Below are 23,760 nucleotides of genomic sequence, written 5' to 3' on the forward strand. Positions count from 1 at the left end.
ATAACTTCTTGCTTCAGGCCGGGCGCGGTGGCTCACACCTGTAATCCTAGCACTTTCAGAGGCCGAGGTGGGTGGATCACCTGAGGTCAGGAGTTTGAGACCAGCCTGACTAACATGGTGAAACCTCGTCTCTACTGAAAATACAAAAATTTAGACCAGGCACAGTGGCTCACGTCTGTAATCCTAGCGCTTTGGGAGGCTGAGGCAGGCAGATTGCCTGAGCTCAGGAGTTCGAGACCAGCCTAGGCAACATGGTGAAACCCCATCTCTACTAAAAATACAAAAAATTAGCCAGGTGTGGTGGCGTGTGCCTGTAATCCCAGCTACTTGGGTGGCTGAGGCATGAGATTAGCTTGAACCTGGGAGGCAGAGATTGCAGTGAGCCGAGATTGTATCACTGCGCTCCAGCCTGGGTGACAGAGTGAGACTCTCTCAAAAACAAACTAACAAACAAACAACAACAAAAAAACAAAAATTAGCCTGTAATCCCAGCTACTTGGGAGGTTGAGGCAGGAGAATTGCTTGAACCCAGGAGGCTGAAGTGGCAGTGAGCTTCTTGCTTCAGGCCGGGCACAGTGGCTCATGCTTGTAATCCCAGCACTTTGGGAGGCCGAGGAGGGTAGATCATGAGGTCAAGAGATTGAGCCCATCCTGGCCAATATGGTGAAACCCTATCTCTACTAAAAATACAAAAATTAGCTGGGTGTGGTGGCACATGCCTCTAGTCCTAGCTACTCAGGAGGGTGAGGCAGGAGAATTGCTTGAACCTGGGAGGTGGAGGTTGCAGTGAGCTGAGATCGCACCACTGCACTCCAGACTGGTGACAGAGTAAGAATCTGTCTCAAAAAAAAAAAAAAAAGTTCTTATTGTAGCTTTCTCTTGAGCTTTATGGAATAAATCCAGTTCCTTTCCTGCTTGTTAGCCCTGTGTATATTTGAAGTTTTTTTATGCCTCCTCCTCTTATTCTCTTACTCTCCAAGTTCGAGCCTTTCCAGGTGAAACATCCTCAGATGTTTTTAGTATTCTTTTTGATACTATTTTGATACTATTTTCCATTTCTTTATCATTCTGGTTACTTTCACATAGACATGTTCTATTTTATCAATATTTGTTTTAAAAAGTGATCTTGAGAACCATATGTAATAGTACAGATACAGTATAATTACTTTATAATACAGTGGGATCTCTCAGTATCTCTCATTCTAGACACTATTTCTTAAGCTTACATTGACTTATTTTGGCAATTTTTTCATACTGTTAAGCTTTTAGTCAAATTCCATCCAGTCTTTTTTTCATACATTATTTACTTGTGTCTTTCTAATTTTATCCCCAGATAGTTGGTTTTTGAAGAGAACGTCACACTTACCTTTGTTAAAATGCTCCCTTTGATATCCCTGGCCTTTTGTGGCTGAAACTTCTACCTTTAAGTATATGGATATCTAAATGTACACTTTTTAAAGGGAAGGTAATGCTGGGAAAGGCACCCTAGGCAGAGGTCTTTAGGGTAAGATGTGTTGATTTATGAAGAGTGGTATAAAAAGGGAAAGTGCTTGTAGCAACCAGGTAAGAGAGAGGATATTTGGTGCAAGCTGAAGAAATTGAAGGGCATACGGAAAAAAGTTATTGGTGTACGTTAACCAGATGAAGCCAATAAAAGTTTTAAAATAGAGAGTAGCAACTTGGGACTTAATTGTAACAGTCAAGTAGATGAAGCAGGGATGAATGGAAACCCAGCAATTTACTGGGCCAGAAGAGGCCCAGGGTTGTGTTTTGTTTGGCTCTGTCTTTTGGGTGGTAGTGAGGTCCACATGCTTTTAAAAAGGCAGTAAGGCCGGGTGCAGTGGCTCATGCCTGTAATCTCAGCACTTTGAGAGGCCAAGGCAGGGGTATCACCTGAAGTCAGGAGTTCAAGACCAGCCTGGCCAACATGGCAAAACCCCATCTCTACTAAAAATACAAAAATTAGCCGGACATAGTAGTGAGCGCCTGTAATCCCAACTACTCTGGAGGCTGAGGCAGAGAGAATTGCTTGAACTCAGGAGGCGGAGGTTGCCGTAAGCCGAGATTGCACCACTGCACTCTAGCCTGGGCGACAGAGTGAGACTCTGTCTCAAAAAAGAGTAATCTACTGGTTTCAACTTTTCTTTGGTTAAGATCCTCTTTCAGAATCTTCTAGAAACTTTGAATTCTTATCTCAGAAAAATATATACATTCATCAGTTGCAGAGAGTTCAAAGATTCCCTGAGGTCTACCCTGTAGAATCCAGGTTCAGAATCCCTGGAAAGGTGTGATGCTGAGTAATCAGCTGTTTGGGACACCTTAGTCACATTTCAGTACATGGACTAAAGATTAGCTTGTCCCAAAGCCAAGGTCCTATCTTGAGAGCCTTTTTTATTTATTTATTTATTTATTTATTTATTTATTTATTTATTTATTTTGAGACGGAGTCTCATGCTGTTGCCCAGTCTGGAGTGCAGTGGCGCAGTCTCTGCTCACTGCAAACTTTGCCTACCGGGTTCAAGTGATTCTCCTGCCTCATCCTCCCAAGTAGCTGGGATTACAGGCATGTGCCACCGTGACTGGCTAATTTTGTATTTTTAGTAGAGATGGGATTGCACTATGTTGGCCAGGCTGGTCTCGAACTCCTGACCTCAGGTGATCCACCCGCCTCACCTTCCCAAAGTGCTGGGATTACAGGCGTGAGCCACTGCGCCCAGCCGTGAGAGCCTTTTGTAAAAATGATTATAATATGATATTTTCCTTGTTTGTTTAAAAAATTTTTTTTCTTTGAAGATGGTTATTAATGAAAAAATTCAGTTTAGTGCTCTCAGTTTAAATATTATATGGGCTACTTCATACTAAATGTGTTTTAAGTTGACCCTCTTCAAATTTTAGTGTCCTTTTGAAAGGTAACCATCGATTTTCTTGATTTACTGACATGGGGGTGGCAGAGCTAAACTGTTTTCAGAAGCACTTCTATTTATTTATTTATTATTGTTATTTTTTGATAGAGACCATGTATTACTATGTTGCCCAGGCTGGTCTTGAGCTTCTAGCCTCAAGCAGTCTTCCTGCCTTGGCCCCTCAAAGCTGGGATTATAGGCCAGAGCCACCGTGCCTTGCCTAGAAGCCTTGCTTCTAATCCCGACTTACACGAAATCTTGCTGAGTTGTTCAGTCTGAATACCAGGTTCCCAGGCCTCTTTAGTGGATCCATCAGTTTTCAGTGTTATTAACCAGTAAGGAATCATGTTCCTGGACGCTTTTTTGAGACAGAGTCTTGCTCTGTCGCCTAGGCTGAAGTGCAGTGGCACGATCTCAGCTCACTGTAACCTCTGCCTCCCAAGCTCAAGCGATCATCCCACCTCAGCCTCCCAAATAGCTGGAACTACAGTGGAGTACTGGCATGCCCAGCTAATTTTTGTATTTTTTTTAGAGTCCGGGTTTTGCCATATTGCCCAAGCTGGTCTCGAATTGCTGAACGCAAGTGATCCGCCTGCCTCAGCCTCCCAAAGTGCCGCAGTTATGGGTGTGAGCCACCATGCCCAGCCAATCTCATCGTATTTTAATGAATATAGCCACATATGGCTAGTAGCTTCATTATTGGATAGTGTGGTCATAGAGCTCTATACAATGCCTTGGACAGGCACTGGTGAATGTTTCTTGTGATTAAATTAGGAAATAAGCTTTTCTTGTCTTGTTCATAATAGGATAAAATGATGACAGAGAGAACCCTGTTGAAAGAGCGTTACCAGGAGGTCCTGGACAAACAGAGGCAAGTGGAGAATCAGCTCCAAGTGCAATTAAAGCAGCTTCAGCAAAGGAGAGAAGAGGAAATGAAGAATCACCAGGTATTTTGCTTATATTGAAATTGTCAATGAGTTAAGCAACAGTCTCTGATCAAACTTTAATTTTTTTAAAAACTTTATTTATTTATTTTTGAGACAGTCTCACTCTGTCACTCAGGCTGGAGTGTGGTAGCATATTCTTGGCTCACTGCAGTCTCTGTCTCCTGGGCTTAAGTGATCCTCCCACCTCAGCCTCCCAAGTAGCTGGGAACACAGGTGCGTGCCATTATGCCTGGCTCATTTTTGGTATTTTTGGTAGAGATGGGGTTTTGTCATGTTGCCCAGGCTGGTCTTGAACTCCAGACTCAAGAAATCCACCCACCTTGGCCTCCCAAAGGAGGCCTTTTTATTTCAGTTAACTCAAAAATAAAATTAAAGTTTGAGCTGTCCATGCCCGGCTCAAACTTTAATTTTATTTTTGAGTTAATTGAAATAAAAAGACAAGGCAGGGTGTGGTGGCTCACACCTGTAATCCCAGCACTTTGAGAGGTCGAGGCAGGTGGATCACTTGAGTCCAGGAGTTCGAACCAGCCTGGGCAACATGGCAAAATCCCATCTTTATCAAAAATTCAAAAAATGAGCCGGGCATGGTGGTGTGCACCTGTGGTCCCAGCTACGTGGGAGGCTGAGGTGGGAGGATCGCTTAAGCCCAGGAGGCAGAGGTTGCAGTGAGCCGAGATTGTGCCACTGCACTCCAGCCTGAGTGACAGAACGATACCCTGTCTCAAAAAAAGTATTAATACTCATAGACTTTTTTTTTTTTTTTTTTGAGATGGAGTCTTGCTCTGTCACCCAGGCTGGAGTGCAGTGGTACAATCTTGGCTCACTGCAAGCTCCGCCTCCTGGATTCACACCATTCTCCTGCCTCAGCCTCCTGAGTAGCTGGGACTACAGGTGCCCACCACCATGCCTGGCTAATTTTTTGTATTTTTTTTTTTTAGTAGAGACGGGGTTTCACTGTGTTAGCCAGGATGGTCTCGAGCTCCTGACCTCATGATCTGCCTGCCTCGGCCCCCCAAAGTGCTGGGATTACAGGCGTGAGCCACTGCGCCAGACCACTCATAGACTTTTAATCGAGAATGTTTGGATAAATTAGATACATCCATATGCTACACAGCTATTTTTGAATTAGATCGATATTTATTGACATAATACATTCATGTCAAATAAAAGACATCAGGATGCAAAATAATGTATGTAAAACGACCCCATTTAAAAAAAAAAAGCGAAGAAATGCATACCTAAGTATACATGTCTTTGTGTAAGCATAGAGAAAGATGTGAAAGCATAATACAAAGCAGTTAACACATTGATTACTCTTATGGGTGGAAGTGGTATGAAGTGGGGGAATGACTCTTTATCACTTTTGTATTATTTTACTTTTTTTTTTTTTTTTGAGTCTGGGTCTTGTTCTGTTGCCCAGGCTGGAGTGCAGTGGGTGCAATCAAAGCTCACTGTATCTTTGACTTTCTGGGCTCAAGCTATCCTTCCACCTCAGCCTCTCGAGTATCTGGACTACAGGCATGTGCCACCACACCTGGCTAAGTTTTTTTATTTTTTGCAGAGGCAAGGTCTCTGTATGTTGCCTAAGCTGGACTCGAACTCCTGGACACAGTGATCTTCCTGCCTTGGGTTCCTAAAGTACAAGGATTATAGGCATGAGCCACTGTGCCTGGCCTGTTTGACTTATTTAAAAAAGTGTGTGTTTGTACATATATATGTCTGTGTATATATGTGTGTGTGTGTATATATGTATATATTTGTTGTTGTTAAAGAGTAAAACAAACAAAACCCATGCATAATAAAGTAGAATCATAACAAAATGAAATAAGACAATATTTGCTGGATGTAACAGACCCTCCCTGGTACAAGAACACCTTTCTCAGCATTCTTGACAGGTGTTCATTCAGCCTTTATTTGAACACCAGTAATGAAGAGCATACTGCTTCACAAGGCAGTATATTCCATTTTTGAACAATTGCGATTGCTAGAAATGATTTTTCCTGTTGAATTGAAATCTGCATTACTGTAACTTTCTCCTTTAGGTCTGAATACTGGCTTTTGGAGCTACTCATCAACCACATTCTTTCAATTCAATTTGAATTCACTAAAGTCAATATGTGAATTTGTGATCGTTGAAAATAACCTTCGCATCAAAAAAACTAACTTATTTTCTTTTTTATTTGTGTGCGACTGTAATTGTGTGGAACTCAGGAGATATTAAAGGCCATTCAGGATGTGACAATAAAGCGAGAAGAAACAAAGAAGAAGATAGAGAAAGAGAAGAAGGAGTTTTTGCAGAAGGAGCAGGATCTGAAAGCTGAAATTGAGAAGCTTTGTGAGAAGGGCAGAAGGTAACTGATGTTAAGAATAAAAACCCTGTGTGTATGTATATATGCGTGAGGGGCCAGACCCGTTTGTATTTGCAGTTTCTTTCCCTTCGGTTAAATTGTTATTTGAAAAACAAGCGTACAAGTAAAAACTCTCCAATGACTTTAGCTTTTTCAGTATCAAACATTAGACTTCATAGAAAAAAGTTCAGAGATTTATTAAATACTTTGAAATAATAACAGTTAATTGTTGAGTCCCAAGTGTGGTCAAGATTTTGATACGGGCTGGACGTAGCGGCTCACACCTATAATCCCAGCGCTTTGGGATGCCAAGGTGGGAGGATTGCTTGAGGCCAGGAGTTTGAGACCACCCTGAGCAACCTAGCAAGACCCCCTCTCTACAAAGAAATAAAAAAAAAAATTAGCTGGTTGTGGTGGCACGTGGCTGTAGTCCTAGCTACGTGGGAGGCTGAGGTGGAAGAATCGCTTGAGCCCAGGAGTTCCAGGCCGCAGTCAGCTGTGATTACGCCACTGCACTCTAGCTTGGGTGACAGAGCAAGACCTTGTCTCTTAAAAAAAATTTTTTTTTGATATGAATCTAACACCGATTTTACTTTATAACCTGATATTTATAAGTTCAGACCATGGGCCAGGCACAGTGGCTCACGCCTGTAATCCCAGCACTTTGGGAGGCCGAGGCAGGTGGATCATGAGGTCAGGAGATCGAGACCATCCTGGCCAATATGGTGAAACCCCATCTCTACTAAAATACACAAAATTAGCCGGGCGTGGCAGCGCGCACCTGTAGTCTCAGCTACTCGGGAAGCTGAGGCAGGGGAGTTGCTTGAATCCAGGAGGTGGGAGGCGGAGGTTGCGGTGAGCTGAGACCCTGTCTCAAAAAAAAAAAAAAAAAAAAAAAACCAAGTTCAGACCATGAGCATACTTTGAATGATTACATTTATGTTATTCAGCATCCAAAGTAAATTTCAAACAGTAACATTGTAAGCTGTTTGTGAAAGAATTATTTAGTGGATTTGTGTCCTTTTCTGGGTACTGCAGAAAAAGCAAAGTGGGCATAGAATTTGGTCAACTTCTCAATTTTCTAAGTTTCTTTTTTTTCTTTTTTTGAGAGAGTCTCACTCTGTTGCCCAGGCTGGAGTGCAGTGGCGCGATCTCAGCTCACTGCAAGCTCCACCTCCCGGGTTCACGCCATTCTCCTGCCTCAGCCTCTCGAGTAGCTGGGACTACAGGCGCCCGCCACCATGCCCGGCTAATATTTTTGTATTTTTAGGAGCGACAGGGTTTCACCATGTTAGCCAGGATGGTCTCGATCTCCTGACCTCATGATCCACCTGCCTTGGCCTCCCAAAGTGCTGGGATTGCAGGCATGAGCCACTGCGCCTGGCCAATTTTCTAAGTTTCTTAAAATGACCTGTTTGGAAATCATAATAGCTGTAAATACTCTGTTATTTTATTTAAATTCTACCAAGATGTTTTTTGTTTATCAAAAAAATTTTGGCTTTTGCTAATGCGTCAGAGTGCTGAGTTAGCAAGCTCATATGCTGAATCATTTTCTTAGTCTCCAAGATAATAACTGTGAAGCTCAACATGAAGAATTGTGTTTGAGAGAGGGCTTGTAGACCAATCAGTTGTTCTGTTGAGAATCTAGTGATACTGAATGATTAGAAGGTGGGTCAGTTGTCTATAATGATAATTTTCTAGAAATTATGAGGAGTGTACCTAGAATAGAACACTATCCCGGCCACTGTTAGTGATCAAAGCAGTTGCTCCCACCCCACAACATGGTTTCTGCCATTGTCTTCACAATCTGTGTGAGGAAGATGACCATAGGCATGTAGCAACTTAGCAGCAGATATTAAAGTGCAGAAATTGGGAAGATGAGTCTATAATGTTATTCTAAGCCCCATAGAAAATTTCCTTTTGATGTGTGCTCTTTACATTCTTTTTTTTTTGGTTTTTTTTTTTTTTTTTGAGACAGAGTCTTGCTCTGTTGCCCAGACTGGAGTGCAGTGGCACAATGTCGGCTCAGCAAGCTCCGCCTCCCGGGTTCAAGTCATTCTTTTGCCTCAGTCACCTGAGTATCTGGGATTACAGGCGCGTGCCATCATGCCCAGATAATTTTTAAATTTTTTACAGAGATGAGGATCTCACTCTGTTGACCAGGCTGGTCTCAAACTTCTGGCTTCAAGCGATCCACCTGCCTTGGCCTCCGAAAGTGCTGGGATTACAGGTGTGAGCTACCGTGCCCAGCCTTTTTTTTAATTTTTAATTTTTATTTTTTTATCTTCAAAAAAGTCACTTTTACTCTTTACATTCTTTATGTAACTCTACTATCTTTTCCATCTGATTGAATTGCTACAGATGGTGATTGATACTAATAATTTTGGTGTTTGTGTTCTTGAAGATCCTTTTTTTTTTTTTTTTTGAGACGGAATTTTGCTCTTATTGCCCAGGCTAGAGTGCAGTGGCACAATCTTGGCTCACTGCAACCTCTGCCTTCCGGTTTCAAGCGATTCTCCTGCCTCAGCCTCCCAAGTTGCTGGGATTACAGGCGCCCGCCACCATGCCCAGCTAATTTTTTCGTATTTTTTTAGTAGAGATGGGATTTCACCATGTTGGTCAGGCTGGTCTTGAACTGCTGACCTCATGATCCACCCGCCTCGGCCTCCCAAAGTGCTGGGATTACAGGCGTGAGCCACCGCTCCCGGCCCCCATTTTTTTTCTTTAAATGTATACGTCACAGTATGAGAATAGTGTTTTCTGCCATTCTTTCTGTTAAATGTGGTGTTCAGTTTTCTGGAAGCAGGAGGAATGTCTCTTGTAGGTATCTTTGTTCTAGCAGTGGTGTAGGTTTTGCTTGGCATTCCATCATTCATAGGAACCAGGACACATAGATTTTGGTCATTATATTATTCACCTTGGCCTGCCATAACAGAATACCACTGACTAGGTGGCTTAAACAGCAGAATATTTTAGTTCTGGAGGCTGGAAGTCCAACATAAAGATGCTGGCAGGTTTGGTTTCTGGTGAGAATCTTTTCCTGGTTTGCCGACACCTGCCTTCTGGTCTCACGTGGCTTTTGCACTATGCGTGCACATTCCTGGTGTCTCTTCCTCTTCTTATAAGGACACCAATCCTATTGGATTAGGTTCCCACTTTATGACTTCATTTAACCATAATTGCCTCCTTCAAGGCCCTGTATCCAAATACAATTACACTGGGGTTAGGGCTTCAAGATATGAGTTTTAAGGGGCACAATTCAGTCCATAACAGTTGTATTTCCTGTTTATAGTGTTTTCATTCATTTGTTCAGCCAGCATTTATTGAGTATCTACTATGAGCCAGACAGTAGGGCCTGGAGAGTAAAAAGTCTTCAAAGAGATTATTATTTATTATGAGAGACAGATAGATAAACAGATGATTGCAAAATAGTGTAATGATACCATGACAGTGGTGGTATGAAAGCATCTGAAAGAGGCACATAACCCATACTGGGTAGGGGAGTCACAGAGGGCTTCCCAGGGAATATCATTCCGGAACTGAGTCCTGAAAAATAAGGGGCAGAAGATAACCACCAAATGAAATGCATGATCCTTGGTTTGATCCTGAATGAAACAAAGTATAATTATAGGACGTTTTGGAATAATTGGGAAAATTTCAATAGTGACTACGCGTTAGATAATATTGTGTCAGTGTTACATATTTTGGGTGTATAAGCCCATGTTGTTGGAAAATAGTGTAAGAAATTAAAAAAATATCTTGCATGTGATTATGACATTGTTTCATTATGTAGAAGGATATTCTTGTTCATAAGAGATACTTGCTGAAGTTTTAGGGTTAAGTGTCATGATGTAAATGTGGCAAAAAAGTGTAACAACCAGTAAATCTAGATGACAGGCAGATATTCATTTTATTATTTTATTAACCTTTTGTTGGTTTGAAATTTTCAAAGAAAAAGTAACAGGGGTCAGGATAGGTATAGGGAAGAATTAGCCAGGCAACAAATGAAGGAAAAGACACTGCCAGCAGGGGGCTCAGAGATGAGAGAGAAAAGCAAGTGAGATGTGAAGTGAGGGAGTGAGGCCAGATCAGAAAAGGCTTTTATACTGTGTTAAGGAGTTTGGGTTTTTCCATGGTAGAGATATTGAAGGATTTTAAGGGAGGAGAGTATCAAATGATACAATTTGCATTTTATTTTTATTTTATTTTACTTTTTTATGTTTTGAGACAGAGTCTTGCTCTGTTGCCCAGGCAGGAGTGCAGTGGCACGATCTTGGCTCACTGCAACCTCCATCTCCTGGGTTCAAGTGATTCTCCTGCCTCAGTCTCCCGAGTAGCTGGAACTACAGGCCTGTGTCACCATGCCTGGCTAATTTTTGTATTTTTAATAGAGACGAGGTTTCACCATGTTGGCCAGGCTAGTCTTGAACACCTGACCTCAAGTGATCTGCCCGCCTTGGCCTCCCAAAGTTCTGGGATTACAGGTGTCAGCCATCCTGCCTGGCCTACGATTTGCATTTTAAGTAGATTACTTGGGCAATTGGAAAATGGATTGGATTGGTGTATTTGACCAGTTAGGAGACTTATCTTGTCACAGCCTAGGTTAGAATAATTATGGCTGAAACTAAAGTAGTGCCAGTGGGAATGAGAGAAGTAAACACATTTGTAAGACATTTAGGGGCAGCACTGATTAATGTGGGTAGACAGGGTTGAGTTAGGGATAACTCCCATATTTCTGGCTTGGAAAATTAGGGAAATAATGGGGTTCTTTGATAAGATGTCTTATCTGTCTTACACGTTTTAACTTAAATTCTGCCTTCTTTGCAAAATTGCCTGTGCCATTTCTTTATGAACTGAATCTGAATTTTTTTTTTTTTTTGAGACGGAGTCTTGCTTTGTTGCCCAGGCTGGAGTGCAGTGGCATGATCTCGGCTCACTGCTGCCTCCACCTCCCTGATTCAAGTGATTCTCCTGCCTCAGCCTCCCGAGTAGCTGAGATTACAGGTGCCTGCCACTATGCCCGGCTCATTTTTTGTATTTTTAGTAGAGACAGGGTTTCACTGTGTTAGCCAGGATGGTCTCAATCTCCCGACCTCCTGTTCCGCCTGCCTCGGCCTCCCAAAGTGCTGGGATTACAGGCATGAGCCACCTCGCCTGGCCTGAAATTTTTTTTTAATGTTTTATTCTTTTAGTGCCATATATCTGGTAATTATTTGATAAGTATTTATTCTATCACTGGATTGGAAATTAAGGGAATTTCACATTAATATTAATTAAAGATGAATTTACTTAATAGAAATCTGCTAAGTGCTTTGTACTATTTGAAGGTAGTCACTATGTATTTCAATGTAATTATAATTTTTTTTATTTTTAGAAACAGGATCTCACTCTGTTGGCCCGGCTAGAGTTGTAGTGGTACAGTCACGGCTGACTAAAGCCTTGAACTCCTGAGCTCAAGCCATCCTGCTGCCTCAGCTTCCCAAGTAGCTGGGACTACAGGTGTGCACCACCATGCCCATCTAAGTTTTTCTGTTTTGTAGAGACTGGATCTCAGTTTGTTGGCCAGGCTGATCTCAAACTCCTGCCCTTGACCTCTCAAAATTTTAGGATTACAGGCGTGAGCCACTGTGCCTGGTCTAATTATAATTTTTAAAGGAGACAAACTGAATTTACCAAAATGTAAAAGATCAAATATTTAGTTTAGTCATGTATTTGATTTTTTTCTCCTGGACACCTGGCTGCTTTGTCCTGGAAGTTGTCTTGCTTTTGCAGGGATAATTTCTAGTTCTCAGCTTTTATCCTTCAGGTTATTGCTGGCATTAGAAAGGTGAGGTTTCCCTGTTAGTGCTCTTCCAGTGCAGAACCTCTTTTAAGCTCCCTACCTTTAACAGTGACTTATTGTGTCCAGGTGCAATGGCTTATGCCTGTAATCCCAGCACTTTGGGAGGCCAAGGTGGGAGGATCACTTAAGCCCAGGAGTTTGAGACCAGCCTGGGCAATATATTGAGACCTTATCTCTATAAAAAAAATAAAAAATAAAAAAATGACAACAACAACAACAAGACAACAGCGACTCATTGAGAATGGCAGTAAGTAAGGCTCGTGGTGACCCTGTGTTTTAAAAGACATAATTGATTTATATTTTCATGGATGTAGCTTTGGACAAGGAGTGTAAAAACTGCAATATCAAGCAATATTTTTCTTCTTTAAAAAAAATTCTCTGAACTTGCCTGATCAATTCATAGGATAGAATGACAGGTAAGTAGCAGATTAAGGGAGTTATTCATTGGAAGCATTACTCTGGATGTAATAGAAGAGTCTATGTTGGCTGGGCGCCGTGGCTCGTGCCTGTAATCCCAGCACTTTGGGAGGCCGAGTGGGGCAGATCACCTGAGGTCAGGAGTTGGAGACCAGCTTGGCCAACATGGCGAAACCCCATCTGTATAAAAATTAGCCAGGCGTGGTAGTGGCTGCCTGTAGTCCCGGCTACTTGGGAGGCTGAGACACAAGAATTGCTTAAACCCGGGAGGCGGAGGTCGTAGTGAGCTGAGATCGAGCCACTGAACTCCAGCTTGGGTGACAGAGCGAGACTCCATCTCAAAGAAAAATAAAAACAGAGTGCGTGCTAAATTAAAATTGAGGCCAGGCAAGGTAGTTCACACGTGTAATCCTAGCCCTTTTGGAAGGCTGAGGTGGGAGGATCGCTTGAGGTCAGGAGTTTGGGACCAGCCTGGGTAATACAGTGAGACCTCATCTCTGCTAAAAGTAAAGAAATTTGCTGGGCGTAGTGGTACACGCCTGTAGTCCCAACTACTGGGGAGGCTGAAGCAGGAGGATCGTTGATCCTGGGAGTTCAAGATTGCAGTGAGCTGTGATTGCACCACTGTACTCCAGCCTAGGTGATAGAGCAAGACCCTGTCTCAAAAAATAAAATTGTCAGGTGCAAGAGGATTTGTTTTGGAAAATTTTCACCAAGTGCTGTTGTATTTAACTACTTAAGAGGTATGCTTTGAAGTCCTAATAGCTTACATAGCAATCAACAAATCTAGTATTCCTTAGGTGGAAAACAGTAAGCTAGGCTGTTGCAACATCCCGTATTTTGACCATAGGTTTCAGTCCTTCTTTTTTATTTATTTATTTATTTTTGAGACGGAGTTTCACTCTTGTTGCCTAGGCTGGAGTGCAACGGCGTGATCTCCTCTCACTGCAGTCTCTGCCTCCCAGGTTCAAGCGATTCTCCTGTCACAGCCTCCTGAGTAGCTGGGATTACAGGCGCCTGCCACCACACCTGGCTAATTTTTGTATTTTTAGTAGGGGTGGGGTTTCACTATGCTGACCAGGTTGGTCTCGAATTCCTGACGTCAGGTGATCCACCTGCCTTGGCCTCCCAAAGTGCTGGGATTACAGGCATGAGCCATTGCACCTGGCCAGTCCTTCTGACTTGGTCTTATTCCCAATAAATTTACACTTTGACCATATCAAGATCTCTTTCTTGTTCAGTGACCTCACTCCATTTCCTCTGAGTCTGTCAACTCCCTTGGAAGTATTTCTTTCCATAGCCAGCCTAGACTTACGGTCTGTTAATGGAATTACTTGCTTACCATTACCATCAGTTCTCTTGGTGCCTTGTTCTTTTCATTTTATTTTCCTGTAATACTCCAGTCCTGAGTCAAGTCAGCCACCCGACCTCTTCATTCTTCTTCTTCTTTTTTTTTTTTTTTTTTTTTTGAGACAGAGTCTCGCTCTGTCACCCAGGCTAGAGTCCAGTGGCACGATCTCAGCTCACTGCAACCTCCACCTCCTGGGTTCAAGTGATTCTCCTGCCTCAGCCTCCTGAGTAGCTGGGATTACAGGCGCCCACCACCATGCCCGGCAAATTTTTTGTATTTTTATTAGAGACGGGGTTTCATCATTGTTGGCCAGGATGGTTTTGAACTTCTGACCTCAAGTGATCCACCCGCCTTGGCCTCCCAAAGTGCTCAGATTATAGGCTTGAGCCACTGCACCTAGCCCACCTCTTCATTCTTATACCTGGGCTGCTGAGTGCTGCTGGAGAAAATCACACAACTGTGTGTCCTGGGGCCAGAATACATTTATGACTTACAGCATCACCTGGATCCTCAGATGTATTTTTAGTAGAGACGAGGTTTCACCATGTTGGCCAGGCTAGTCTTGAACTCCTCTTCCTTGGAGGTCTATTCCAAACTTAAATCTCTCTTTCTAAACTTCTGTTTCCATCATTTCTCTTCTTACCCTTAGCAGATGATCTTGTTTTTTATTTCTCAGAAACAAAGTGTCATCAATGAAAACTTCTCTCAATTTTCTAACCATCAGCAGAGGCATTCTTCCTTTCTTCCTGTCCATGTGTCTGAGTCTAAAACTCTACCTGTGTGTGCATCCCACTCCCTTTTGCTTCTGCTGTTTCTCCATAGATGACTGCACTTTTTTTTCTAGTGTGTAAGCTGAATACTGAGGCCATCCTAAATTCCCCTCTTAGCCCTCTCCATCACATCCACTTTAATATGTCTTGTAGATGCTCTTATTTATTTTTTTTTACAATTTCATTGTCAATATTCAATGTAATTTCTTGTTTTTATTCTTTAAATTAATTTTTTTTTCTTTGTAGAGACAGGGTCTCAACTCTGTTGCCCAGGCTGGTCTTGAACCCCTGGGCTCAAGTGATCCTCCCACCTCAGCCTCCCAAAGTGCTGGGATTATAGGAATGAGCCATTACGCCCAGCCTCTTGTATATTCTTAATATTAATTATTCTTTCTCTCTGTCACTGTCAGGTTCTCTTTAGTTTTCCTAGAGTACCGAGGTGGGCTCCTAAACTTTCTTTGCTTCCTGCCTGCCTCCTTTCTCAATATCTAATTCACTGCTACCATTGAAATCATTCCAAGATACAAATCTGATAATATCATTTCCCTGCTTAAATTTTTTCATAGTTCTGTATAGTATTTAAGTAAAGTTTTAACCCTTTACTTAGTATAAGAGGCCTTCAGTTACCTCTTCCACATTTATGTCTCTAGGTATATCCTTACTACTTGCCCACACAACCGTGCTGGTTTATACCTAACTACTATATGCAGTATTCTGAACGTACTTAAAACTCAGCCTGTGCCACCTGCTCTAGAAAGCTTTCCCACTCTCCCTCCCTCCCCTTTACACACCCTGACTGACTAATATAGCTAATCCTCCTCTTCACTCACCTAGCATGTTGTGTATACTGCTATCATAACACTTCTTTATGGCCTTTTTTGTTTACTTAACTGCCTCCACCATTATATAGTTAGCTTCTTGAGGGCAACTGTTTTGATTAGCTATCACTGTGTAAAAATACCACTATAAAAGTTAGTATCTTGAAACAATAGTGATTTATTATTTCTCACAATTCTTTGGGTGAATTGCTTCTCAGATGGATGGTTCTGTTGGCCTTGTTTGGAGTCATTCATGTGGCTCCGGTCAGGTTGTGGCTGGGGCTAGGACATCCAAGATGGCTTCATTCATATTCCTGGCACATTGTGGGGGACTCCTGGAAAGCTGAGCTCAGCTGGAACATTGGGATGCCATGCCTTTCTCATTCTCACTCTTGCCATATAGTCTCGGGGCTTCTCCCTCTCCAGGTGGTCTTTCCAGCAGACGAGCCGGATTTCTTGCATGGTAGCCCAGAGCTCTGAGTTCCAAAGCAGAAGCTGCCAGGCTCTCTTAAGGCTTAGATTTTGAACCAGTACAGTGCTAGTTCTATGACATTCCGTTGGTCAATATGAATCACAAGACTAACCAAGATTTGTGTGGGAAAGGACTACACAGAATGTGATCACTAGGAGGCTTGGTTCATTGGAAGGGGTTCATCTTTGGAGACTTGCTACCACAGCAAGCAACACATTTCACTTTTTCTGCTTAGTATATAGTAATATCTTCTATATATGGGAAATAATAAAAGTTACACAAATAAGGGATACATAATTAAAGATCTTTTAGAAATATTCAGGGTCAATTGTAGGGAGAGACAGAGACTGGGACATCAGCCAGTACGCTCTTTGCAATAAAGTGAGTATAATTATAAGAATCATTATGGCCTGCTGCAGTGGCTCACACGCCTATAATCCCAGCTCTTTGGGAGGCCAAAGCAGGAGGATTACTTGAGCCCAGGAGTTCGAGACCAGCCTGGGCAACATGGCGAAATCCTATCTCTACAAAAAACACAGAAATTAGCTGGGCGTGTTGGCTTGTGCCTGTAGTCCCAACTACTTGGGAGACAGAGATGGGAGGATTGCTTGAGCTCAGGTCGAGGCTGTAATGAGCCATGACCGTGCCACTGCACTCCAGCCTGGGCAACAAAGTGAGATCCTGTCTCAAAAAAACAAACAAAAATCATTATCAGACTAGTGGTGGAATGAAACGAAATGGAAAAGAAATGGATTCAGGAAGAGTTGTCGATTATTTTGAGAAATAAAACAGAAAAAGTAAAAAATAACATCACTGTTGGAATTCTTGTTCTCAGTTTTGAGGGTGAAGTCATACATTTGATGATATGGGACATTCAAGTACTCAGTAGGTCATTGGAAATGAGAGACTTGAATGTAGAAGAGATGCTCTGTCTTGATTGGGAGTTGACTACATAGAGACGATAGTTACAATGGAAGGGAATTTTTGGTGGGAAAATAGAGAAGGGCTTAGTATTACACTCTGAGGTATACGTACAGTTTGGGAGTAGAAGTAAGTAGGAAAGACAAAAAGAATAATGAGAGAAAGAAAGGGAAATAGTTTAGAATAGTAGTATACATTTTAAAAAGGAACAGGATGCTTAATAGTATTAGAATCTGCAGGGGAACAAATGAGAACCAAGTCTGAATAATACTAATTGGTAATTGTTGAGTGTTGTGATGCTATTCAGTAATCAACTGGGATTTTTAGGCAAAGGAATTAAATTACTGGATTTACTTCTCCCCTAATATTTTGTTATGAAAATTTTCGAACATTGAGAGAAGCTGAAAGTATTGTACATTAACACTCACCACCTGGATTCAACAATTAATATTCTACTACAGTTGTTTTTGGCAGCCTTTCCATCTGTCATCCCTCTGTCTATTCATCAACCTGTCTTTTTTTTTTCTTTTGTTGAGACAGAGTCTCGCTCTGTCACCAGGCTGGAGGGTTCACTGCAACCTTTGCCTTCCAGGTTCAAGCAATTCTCCTGCCTCAGCCTCCCTAGTAGCAGGGACTACAGGTGCATGCCACCACACCCAGCTAATTTTTGTATTTTTAGTAGAGACGGGGTTTTACCATGTTGGCCAGGATGTTCTCAATCTCTTAACGTCATGATTCACCCACTCGGCCTCCCAAAGTGCTGGGATTACAGGCGTGAGCCATCATCACGCCCAGCCCCGTCTTTTCTTTTTCGTTCGGAGGAGACACCACATGAGGGCTTATTTTTTCTTTCCTTTTTTTTGTTTTATCTGAGGTCTTATTTTTTCATTGCATATCAGAATAAGTTGCAGTCATCAGTAACTTCGTCCCTAAACATGCATACATGTACATCATTAGAGTTTAATATTATTTGTTTGCATTTTTGGGTAATAAAATTTATATGCAGTTAAATACACAAATCTTTTTTTTTTTTCACTTAGCAAGTCCACTGGTTGAAAAAATACATAAATATTAAGGGAACCATTCAGTGAGTTTTGACAAATGTATGCACTTGTGTAATTCAGACCCCATCAAGATATACAAAATACATTACTGTTAAACCTGAAAGTTCACTCTTGTGCCTTCTCAGTCAGTCCCTGCCCCCACTCTCCCCAAACCAACCATTGTTGTGGTTTTTTACCATAGTTTAGTTCTGCATGTTCCAGAGCTTCACATAAATGGAATCAATCTTACACCATTTACTCTTTTGTATCAGAATTATTTCTTTCAGCAGAATGCTTTTAATATTCATGTTGTCTGTTTTTACTGTGTTTATTTTATTTTATTTATTCATTTCTGAGAATGAGTTTCACTCTGTCGTCCAAGCTGGAGTGCAATGACATGATCTTGGCTCACTGCAACCTCTGCTTGCTGGGTTTGAGCAATTTTTCCACCTCAGCCTCTCGAGTAGCTGGGATTACAGACGTGCACCACCACGCCCAGCTAATTTTTGTATTTTTAGTAGAAACAGCGTTTTGCCATGTTGCCCAGGCTGGTCTCGAACTCTTGACCTCAAATGAGCTGCCTGCCTCGGCCTCCAAAAGTGCTTGGATTATAGGCGTGAGCTACCGTGCCTGGCTTTATTGTTGAATAGCGTTCCTCTTACTGATGTATTGGAGTTTGTTTATTCATTCTCCTGTTGATGATCATGTAGTAGTTTCCAGATTTTGACTGTTAATGAATAAAGCTGCTATGAATATTCAAGTGCAAGTCATAAAGACTTCAGACATATTCTTTTATTTCTCTTAGGTGGATTCCTAGCATAATCTGCTGGATTGTAGGGTAGATGTATGAACAGTTTTATAAGAAATGGCCAGATATGCTTCCAAATTGCGTATACCATTTTACCCTCTGTCAACCATATATGAGAGTTCTGGTTGCTTCACATCTTTGCTATTCAAGGGCTTGCATAGTGGTATTTCATTGTGTGTTTTATTTTTTAGAGATTGCAGATGGTTTGAATCATTGTGGTTTTAATATCCGTAATGACTAATGATGGTGTCTCTTTTTCTATTTGCTTATTGGCCATTTGTATATTTTACTTTGGGAAGTGTCCAACTTTTTTATCCCTTTTCTGGGGGGGTTGAGTTTTTGACTTTTTATTGTTGTGTAGCAGAAGTTCTTTTTCTATTTTGAATATAAGTCCTTTGTCAGATATATGTTGTGTAAAAATTTTCTTCTGCCCTCTTACATGACTATTCACTTTTTAATTGCATTTTTGATGAAATAATGTCTAATTCATTAAACTTTTCGTTTATAGTTAGTGCTTTCTCTGTCTTCTCTAAGTTACCTTTGCCTACCCTGAAGTAGCAAAGATGTTCTCCTGTATTTTGTTATGGACGCTTTATCATTTTAACTTTTATATTCGTGTCTCTGATCCATCTCAAATTCTTTGATTTTTTTTTTTTTCTCCCCCGGGAGGCACAACATTGGAATGTATGTTTGTTTTTTTATAGATGAGGTCTCGCTATGATGCCCGGGTTGGAGTGCAGTGGCTATTCACAGGTGCAGTCATAGCTCACTGTGGCCTTGAACTCCTGGCCTCAAGTAATCCTTCTGTCTCAGCCTCCCAAGTAGCTGGGACTCCAGCCATGTACCACCACACTCTTCAAATTAATTTTTGTGTATGGTGAGAAGTAAAGGTTGAGGTTCATTTTTTCCATGTAGATATCCAGTTGTTCCAGCACCATTTATTGAAAAGACTTTCCTTTCCCTATTTGATTGCTTGGCACTTTTGTCAAAAACCAAATGACAGTATGAGTCACTTGTATGAATAGTAGGTCTAATTCTGAATACTATTCTATTGTGTTGATATACTTGTCTATATACCACATTACACTGTCTGCTGGGCATGGTGGCTCATGCCTGTAATCCCAGCACTTTGGGAGGTCAAGACAGGAGGATCACTTGAAACCAAGAGTTCAAGACCAGCCTGGGCGACACAGTGAGACCTAGTCTCTATTTCTTTTTTTTGCTTTTTTCTTTTTTGTTTGAGATGGAGTTTCGCTCTTGTTGCCCAGGCTGGAGTGCAATAATGGCGTGATCTCGGCTCACTGCAACCTCCGCCTTCCGGGTTCAAGCGGTTCTCCTTCCTTAGCCTCCCGAGTAGCTGGGATTACGGGCATGCGCCACCACGCCTGGCTAATTTTGTATTTTTAGTAGAGATGGGGTTTCTCCATGTTGGTGAGGCTGGTCTCAAACTCCCGACCTCAGGTGATCCATCTGCCTCGGCCTCCCAAAATGCTGGGATTACAGGCATGAGCCACTGTGCCCAGCCGATCTCTATTTCTTTATTAAATTTTTTTTGTTAAATAATTTATATAAATAAAAAATTCAGGCCGGGCGCGGTAGCTCATGCCTGTAATCTCAGCACTTTGGGAGGCCGAGGCAGGTGGATCACCTGAGGTCGGGAGTTTGAGACCAACTTGACCAACATGGAGAAACTCCGTCTCTACTAACAATACAAAATTAGCCGGGTGTTGTGGCACATGCCTGTAATCCCAGCTACTAGGGAGGCTGAGGCAGGAGAATCCCTTGAACCTGGAAGGTGGAGGTTGTGGTGAGCCGAGATCACGCCATTGCACTCCAGCCTGGGTGACAGAGCGAAACTCCGTCTCAAAAAAAAAAAAAAAAAATTCACGCTGTTGTGATTATTATATCTTTATCATAAGTCATGAAATCAGATAATACAAGGTCTACTTTTTTTCAAGACATTCTAGGTCCTTTGCATATACTAGGTTCTCAGCATGTTCACGTATTTGTTTTTTATTTTTCTGAGACAGTGTCTCAAGGCTGGAGTGCATTGGATAATCACGGCTCACTGTGGCCCCGACCTCCTGGGCTCAAACAATCCTCTCATCTCAGCCTCCGCAGTAGCTGGGACTGCAGATGCTCATTATCACACCTAGCTAATTTTTTGTCTTTTTTGTAGAGACAAGGTTGCGTCATGTTGTCCAGGCTGGTCTTGAACTCCTAGACTCAAGCAGTCGGCCCGCCTCAACCTCCCGAAATGCTGGGATTACAGGCATGAGCCACTGCACCCGGCCTCATGTATTTTAGAATCAGTTTGCCAGTTTCTACAAAAAAAGATAAAACTGGTAGGAACATATATCAACTTGGGAAAAATTGACATCTTAACAATATTAAATCTTCTAATTCATAAATATGAAATACTTTTTTGTTGATTTAGGTCTTTATCTCAGCAACATTTTATTGTTTTCAGATCTTGCACATTTTTCTTTTTTTTTTTTTTTGAGGCGGAGTCACGCTCTGTCGCCCAGATTGTGCGGTGGCACAATCTCGGCTCACTGCAAGCTCCGCCTCCCGGGTTCATGCCATTCTCCTGCCTCAGCCTCTCCGAGTAGCTGGGACCACAGGCGCCCGCCACCGCGCCCGGCTAATTTTTTGTATTTTTAGTAGAGATGGGGTTTCACCGTGGTCTCGATCTCCTGACCTCATGATCCGCCCGCCTCGGCCTCCCAAAGTGCTGGGATTACAAGCGTGAGCCACCGCGCCCGGCCTGCACATTTTTCTTTAAACGTATTCCTAAATATTTTATGTTCTTTGATGCTATTGTAAATGAAATTAAGAATTTTTAAAAATTTTTAATTGCTGCTAAGTACAACTTGTTTTTGGCCTTGTGCCTGCTATTTTGCTAAATTTCTGTATCAGTGTATTAGTTGTTTTGTATATTCTTCAAGATTTTCTTTTTCTTTTTTTTTTTTTTTTGAGACAGAGTTTTGCTCTTATTGCCCAGGCTGGATTGCAATGGCACGATCTCAGCTCACTGCAACCTCCATCTCCCAGGTTCAAGCGATTCTCCTGCCTCAGCCTTCCAAGTAGCTGGGATTACAGGCATGCACCACCACGCTCGGCTAATTTTGTATTTTTTGTAGAGACGGGGTTTCTCCATGTTGGTCAGGCTGGTCTCGAACTCCCGACCTCAGATGATCCGCCCGCCTTGGCGTCCCAAAGTGCTGGGATTACAGGCGTGAGCCACCTTGCCCGGCCAAGATTTTCTACATAAACAGTCATGGTATCTCTGAGTACACAGTTTTATCTTCCTTTCAAACCCTTAAGCCTTTTATTTCTTATAAATATTATTGCACTGGCTAGGACTTCCAGTACAATATTGAATAGAAATGGTAGAGTGGATATCTTTGCCTTGTTCCTGCTCTTAGAAGATAAGTCTTTAATATTTTACCATTAAGTTTGATGCTGACTATAGGTTTTTTGTGTATGCCTTTTGTCAAATAGAAGAAGTTACATTCGATTTCTAATTCTCTGAGACTTACTATAATGAATGGGTACTTCATTTTGTCAAATGCTTTTTCTGCATATTTATAAATTATCGGCTGGGCTCGGTGGCTCATGCCTATAATCCCAGCACTTTGGGAGGCCAAGGCGGGTCGATTACCTGAGGTCAGGAGTTGGAGACCAGCCTGGCCAACGTGGTGAAATCCCGTCTCTACCAAAAATACAAAAATTAGCCAGGCGTGGTGGCAGGCAGTTGTAAACCCAGCTACTCAGGAGGCTGAGCCTGGAGAATCACTTGAACCTGGAAGGCGAAGGTTACAGTGAACCGAGATCACGCCACTGCACTCCAGCTTGGGTGACAGAGCGAGACTCCATCTCAAAAAAATTATCAAATGATTTTTTTCCTTTATTATGTTAATACAGTGTATTACATAGATTTATTTTATTTAATTAATTTTTTTGTGTATGTGACAGTCTCCCTCTGTTGCCCAGGATGGAGTGCCGTGGCACAGTCTTGGCTCACTGCAACCTCTGCCTCCTGGGTTCAAGCAATTTTCCTGTCTCAGACTCCCGAGTAGCTGGGATTACTGGTGCCTGCCACCATGCCCAGCTAATTTTTGTATTTTTAGTAGAGACGAGGTTTTGCCATGTTAGCCAGGCTGGTCTCGAACTCCTGACCTCAAGCCGTCTGTCTGGCTTAGCCTCCCAAAGTGCTGGGATTACAGGTGTGAGCCACTGCACCTGGCCCATTGATTTATTTTTTCAAATGTTAAACCAACCTTCCATTTGTGAGATAAACCCAACGTATTGTTTTTGTATGTTGCCAAATTCAATTTGCTAATATTTTGTTAAGGACTTTGTGTCTGCTTTTTTTTTCAGTTTTTTTTTTTTTTTTTTTTGAGACAGAGTCTGGCTCTATCCCCCAGGCTGGAGTGCAGTGGTGCGATCTCGGCTCACTGCAAGCTCCGCCTCCCGGGTTCACGCCATTCTCCTGCCTCAGCCTCCTGAGTAGCTGGGACTACAGGCGCCCGCCACCAGGCCCGGCTAATTTTTTTGTATTTTTAGTAGAGACAGGGTTTCACTATGTTGGCCAGGATGGTCTCGAACTCCTGACTTCGTGATCTGCCCACCTCGGCCTCCCAAAGTGCTGGGATTACAGGCCTGAGCCACTGTACCCGGCCTGTTTGGTTTTTGAGTTGGGGTCTTGCTCTGTTGCCCAGGCTGGGATGCAGTGATATGGTCATAGCTCACTGGAGCCTCAAACTCATGGGCTCAAGTGATCCTCTCACCTCAGCCTCCCACGTAACTGGGACTACAGGCACGTGCCATCATGCCTGGCTAATTTTTAAAAATTTTTTGTAGATACAGGGTCTCGCTATATTGTCTAGGTTGATCTTGAACTCCTGGCCGCAAGTGATCCTCCTGCCTTGGCCTCCCTAAGTGCTGAGATTACAAGCGTGAGCTACCATGCCTGGCCCTTTGTCTGTGTTTATTGAGGAGTGTTTTGTGTGTGTGTGTGTGTGTGTGTGTGTTTAATTTTTAAAATTTAGTTATATCAGTTACTTAGGCCAGAGGGATGTTAAAATCTCTATGATTATAGTTCTTTTCTTTTCTTT

General features: G+C 42.2%; 1 protein-coding gene across 4 annotated transcripts in view; it reads left to right on the plus strand.

Annotated features, from left to right (window-relative positions):
• RNF214 (ring finger protein 214) overlaps window positions 1–23,760 on the plus strand; it is a 58,994-nt gene that overhangs the window by 8,708 nt on the left and 26,526 nt on the right. For all 4 annotated transcript variants that reach the window (XM_055273273.2, XM_055273274.2, XM_055273275.2 and 1 more), the window contains 2 exons: window positions 3,710–3,850; window positions 6,062–6,201. In XM_055273273.2, the coding sequence (XP_055129248.1) occupies window positions 3,710–3,850; window positions 6,062–6,201 (281 nt within the window). The remainder of the gene's footprint in view (window positions 1–3,709; window positions 3,851–6,061; window positions 6,202–23,760) is intronic.

This window comes from Symphalangus syndactylus, chromosome 3, assembly GCF_028878055.3.
Source record: "Symphalangus syndactylus isolate Jambi chromosome 3, NHGRI_mSymSyn1-v2.1_pri, whole genome shotgun sequence".
In the NCBI taxonomy this organism is placed as follows: domain Eukaryota; kingdom Metazoa; phylum Chordata; class Mammalia; order Primates; family Hylobatidae; genus Symphalangus; species Symphalangus syndactylus.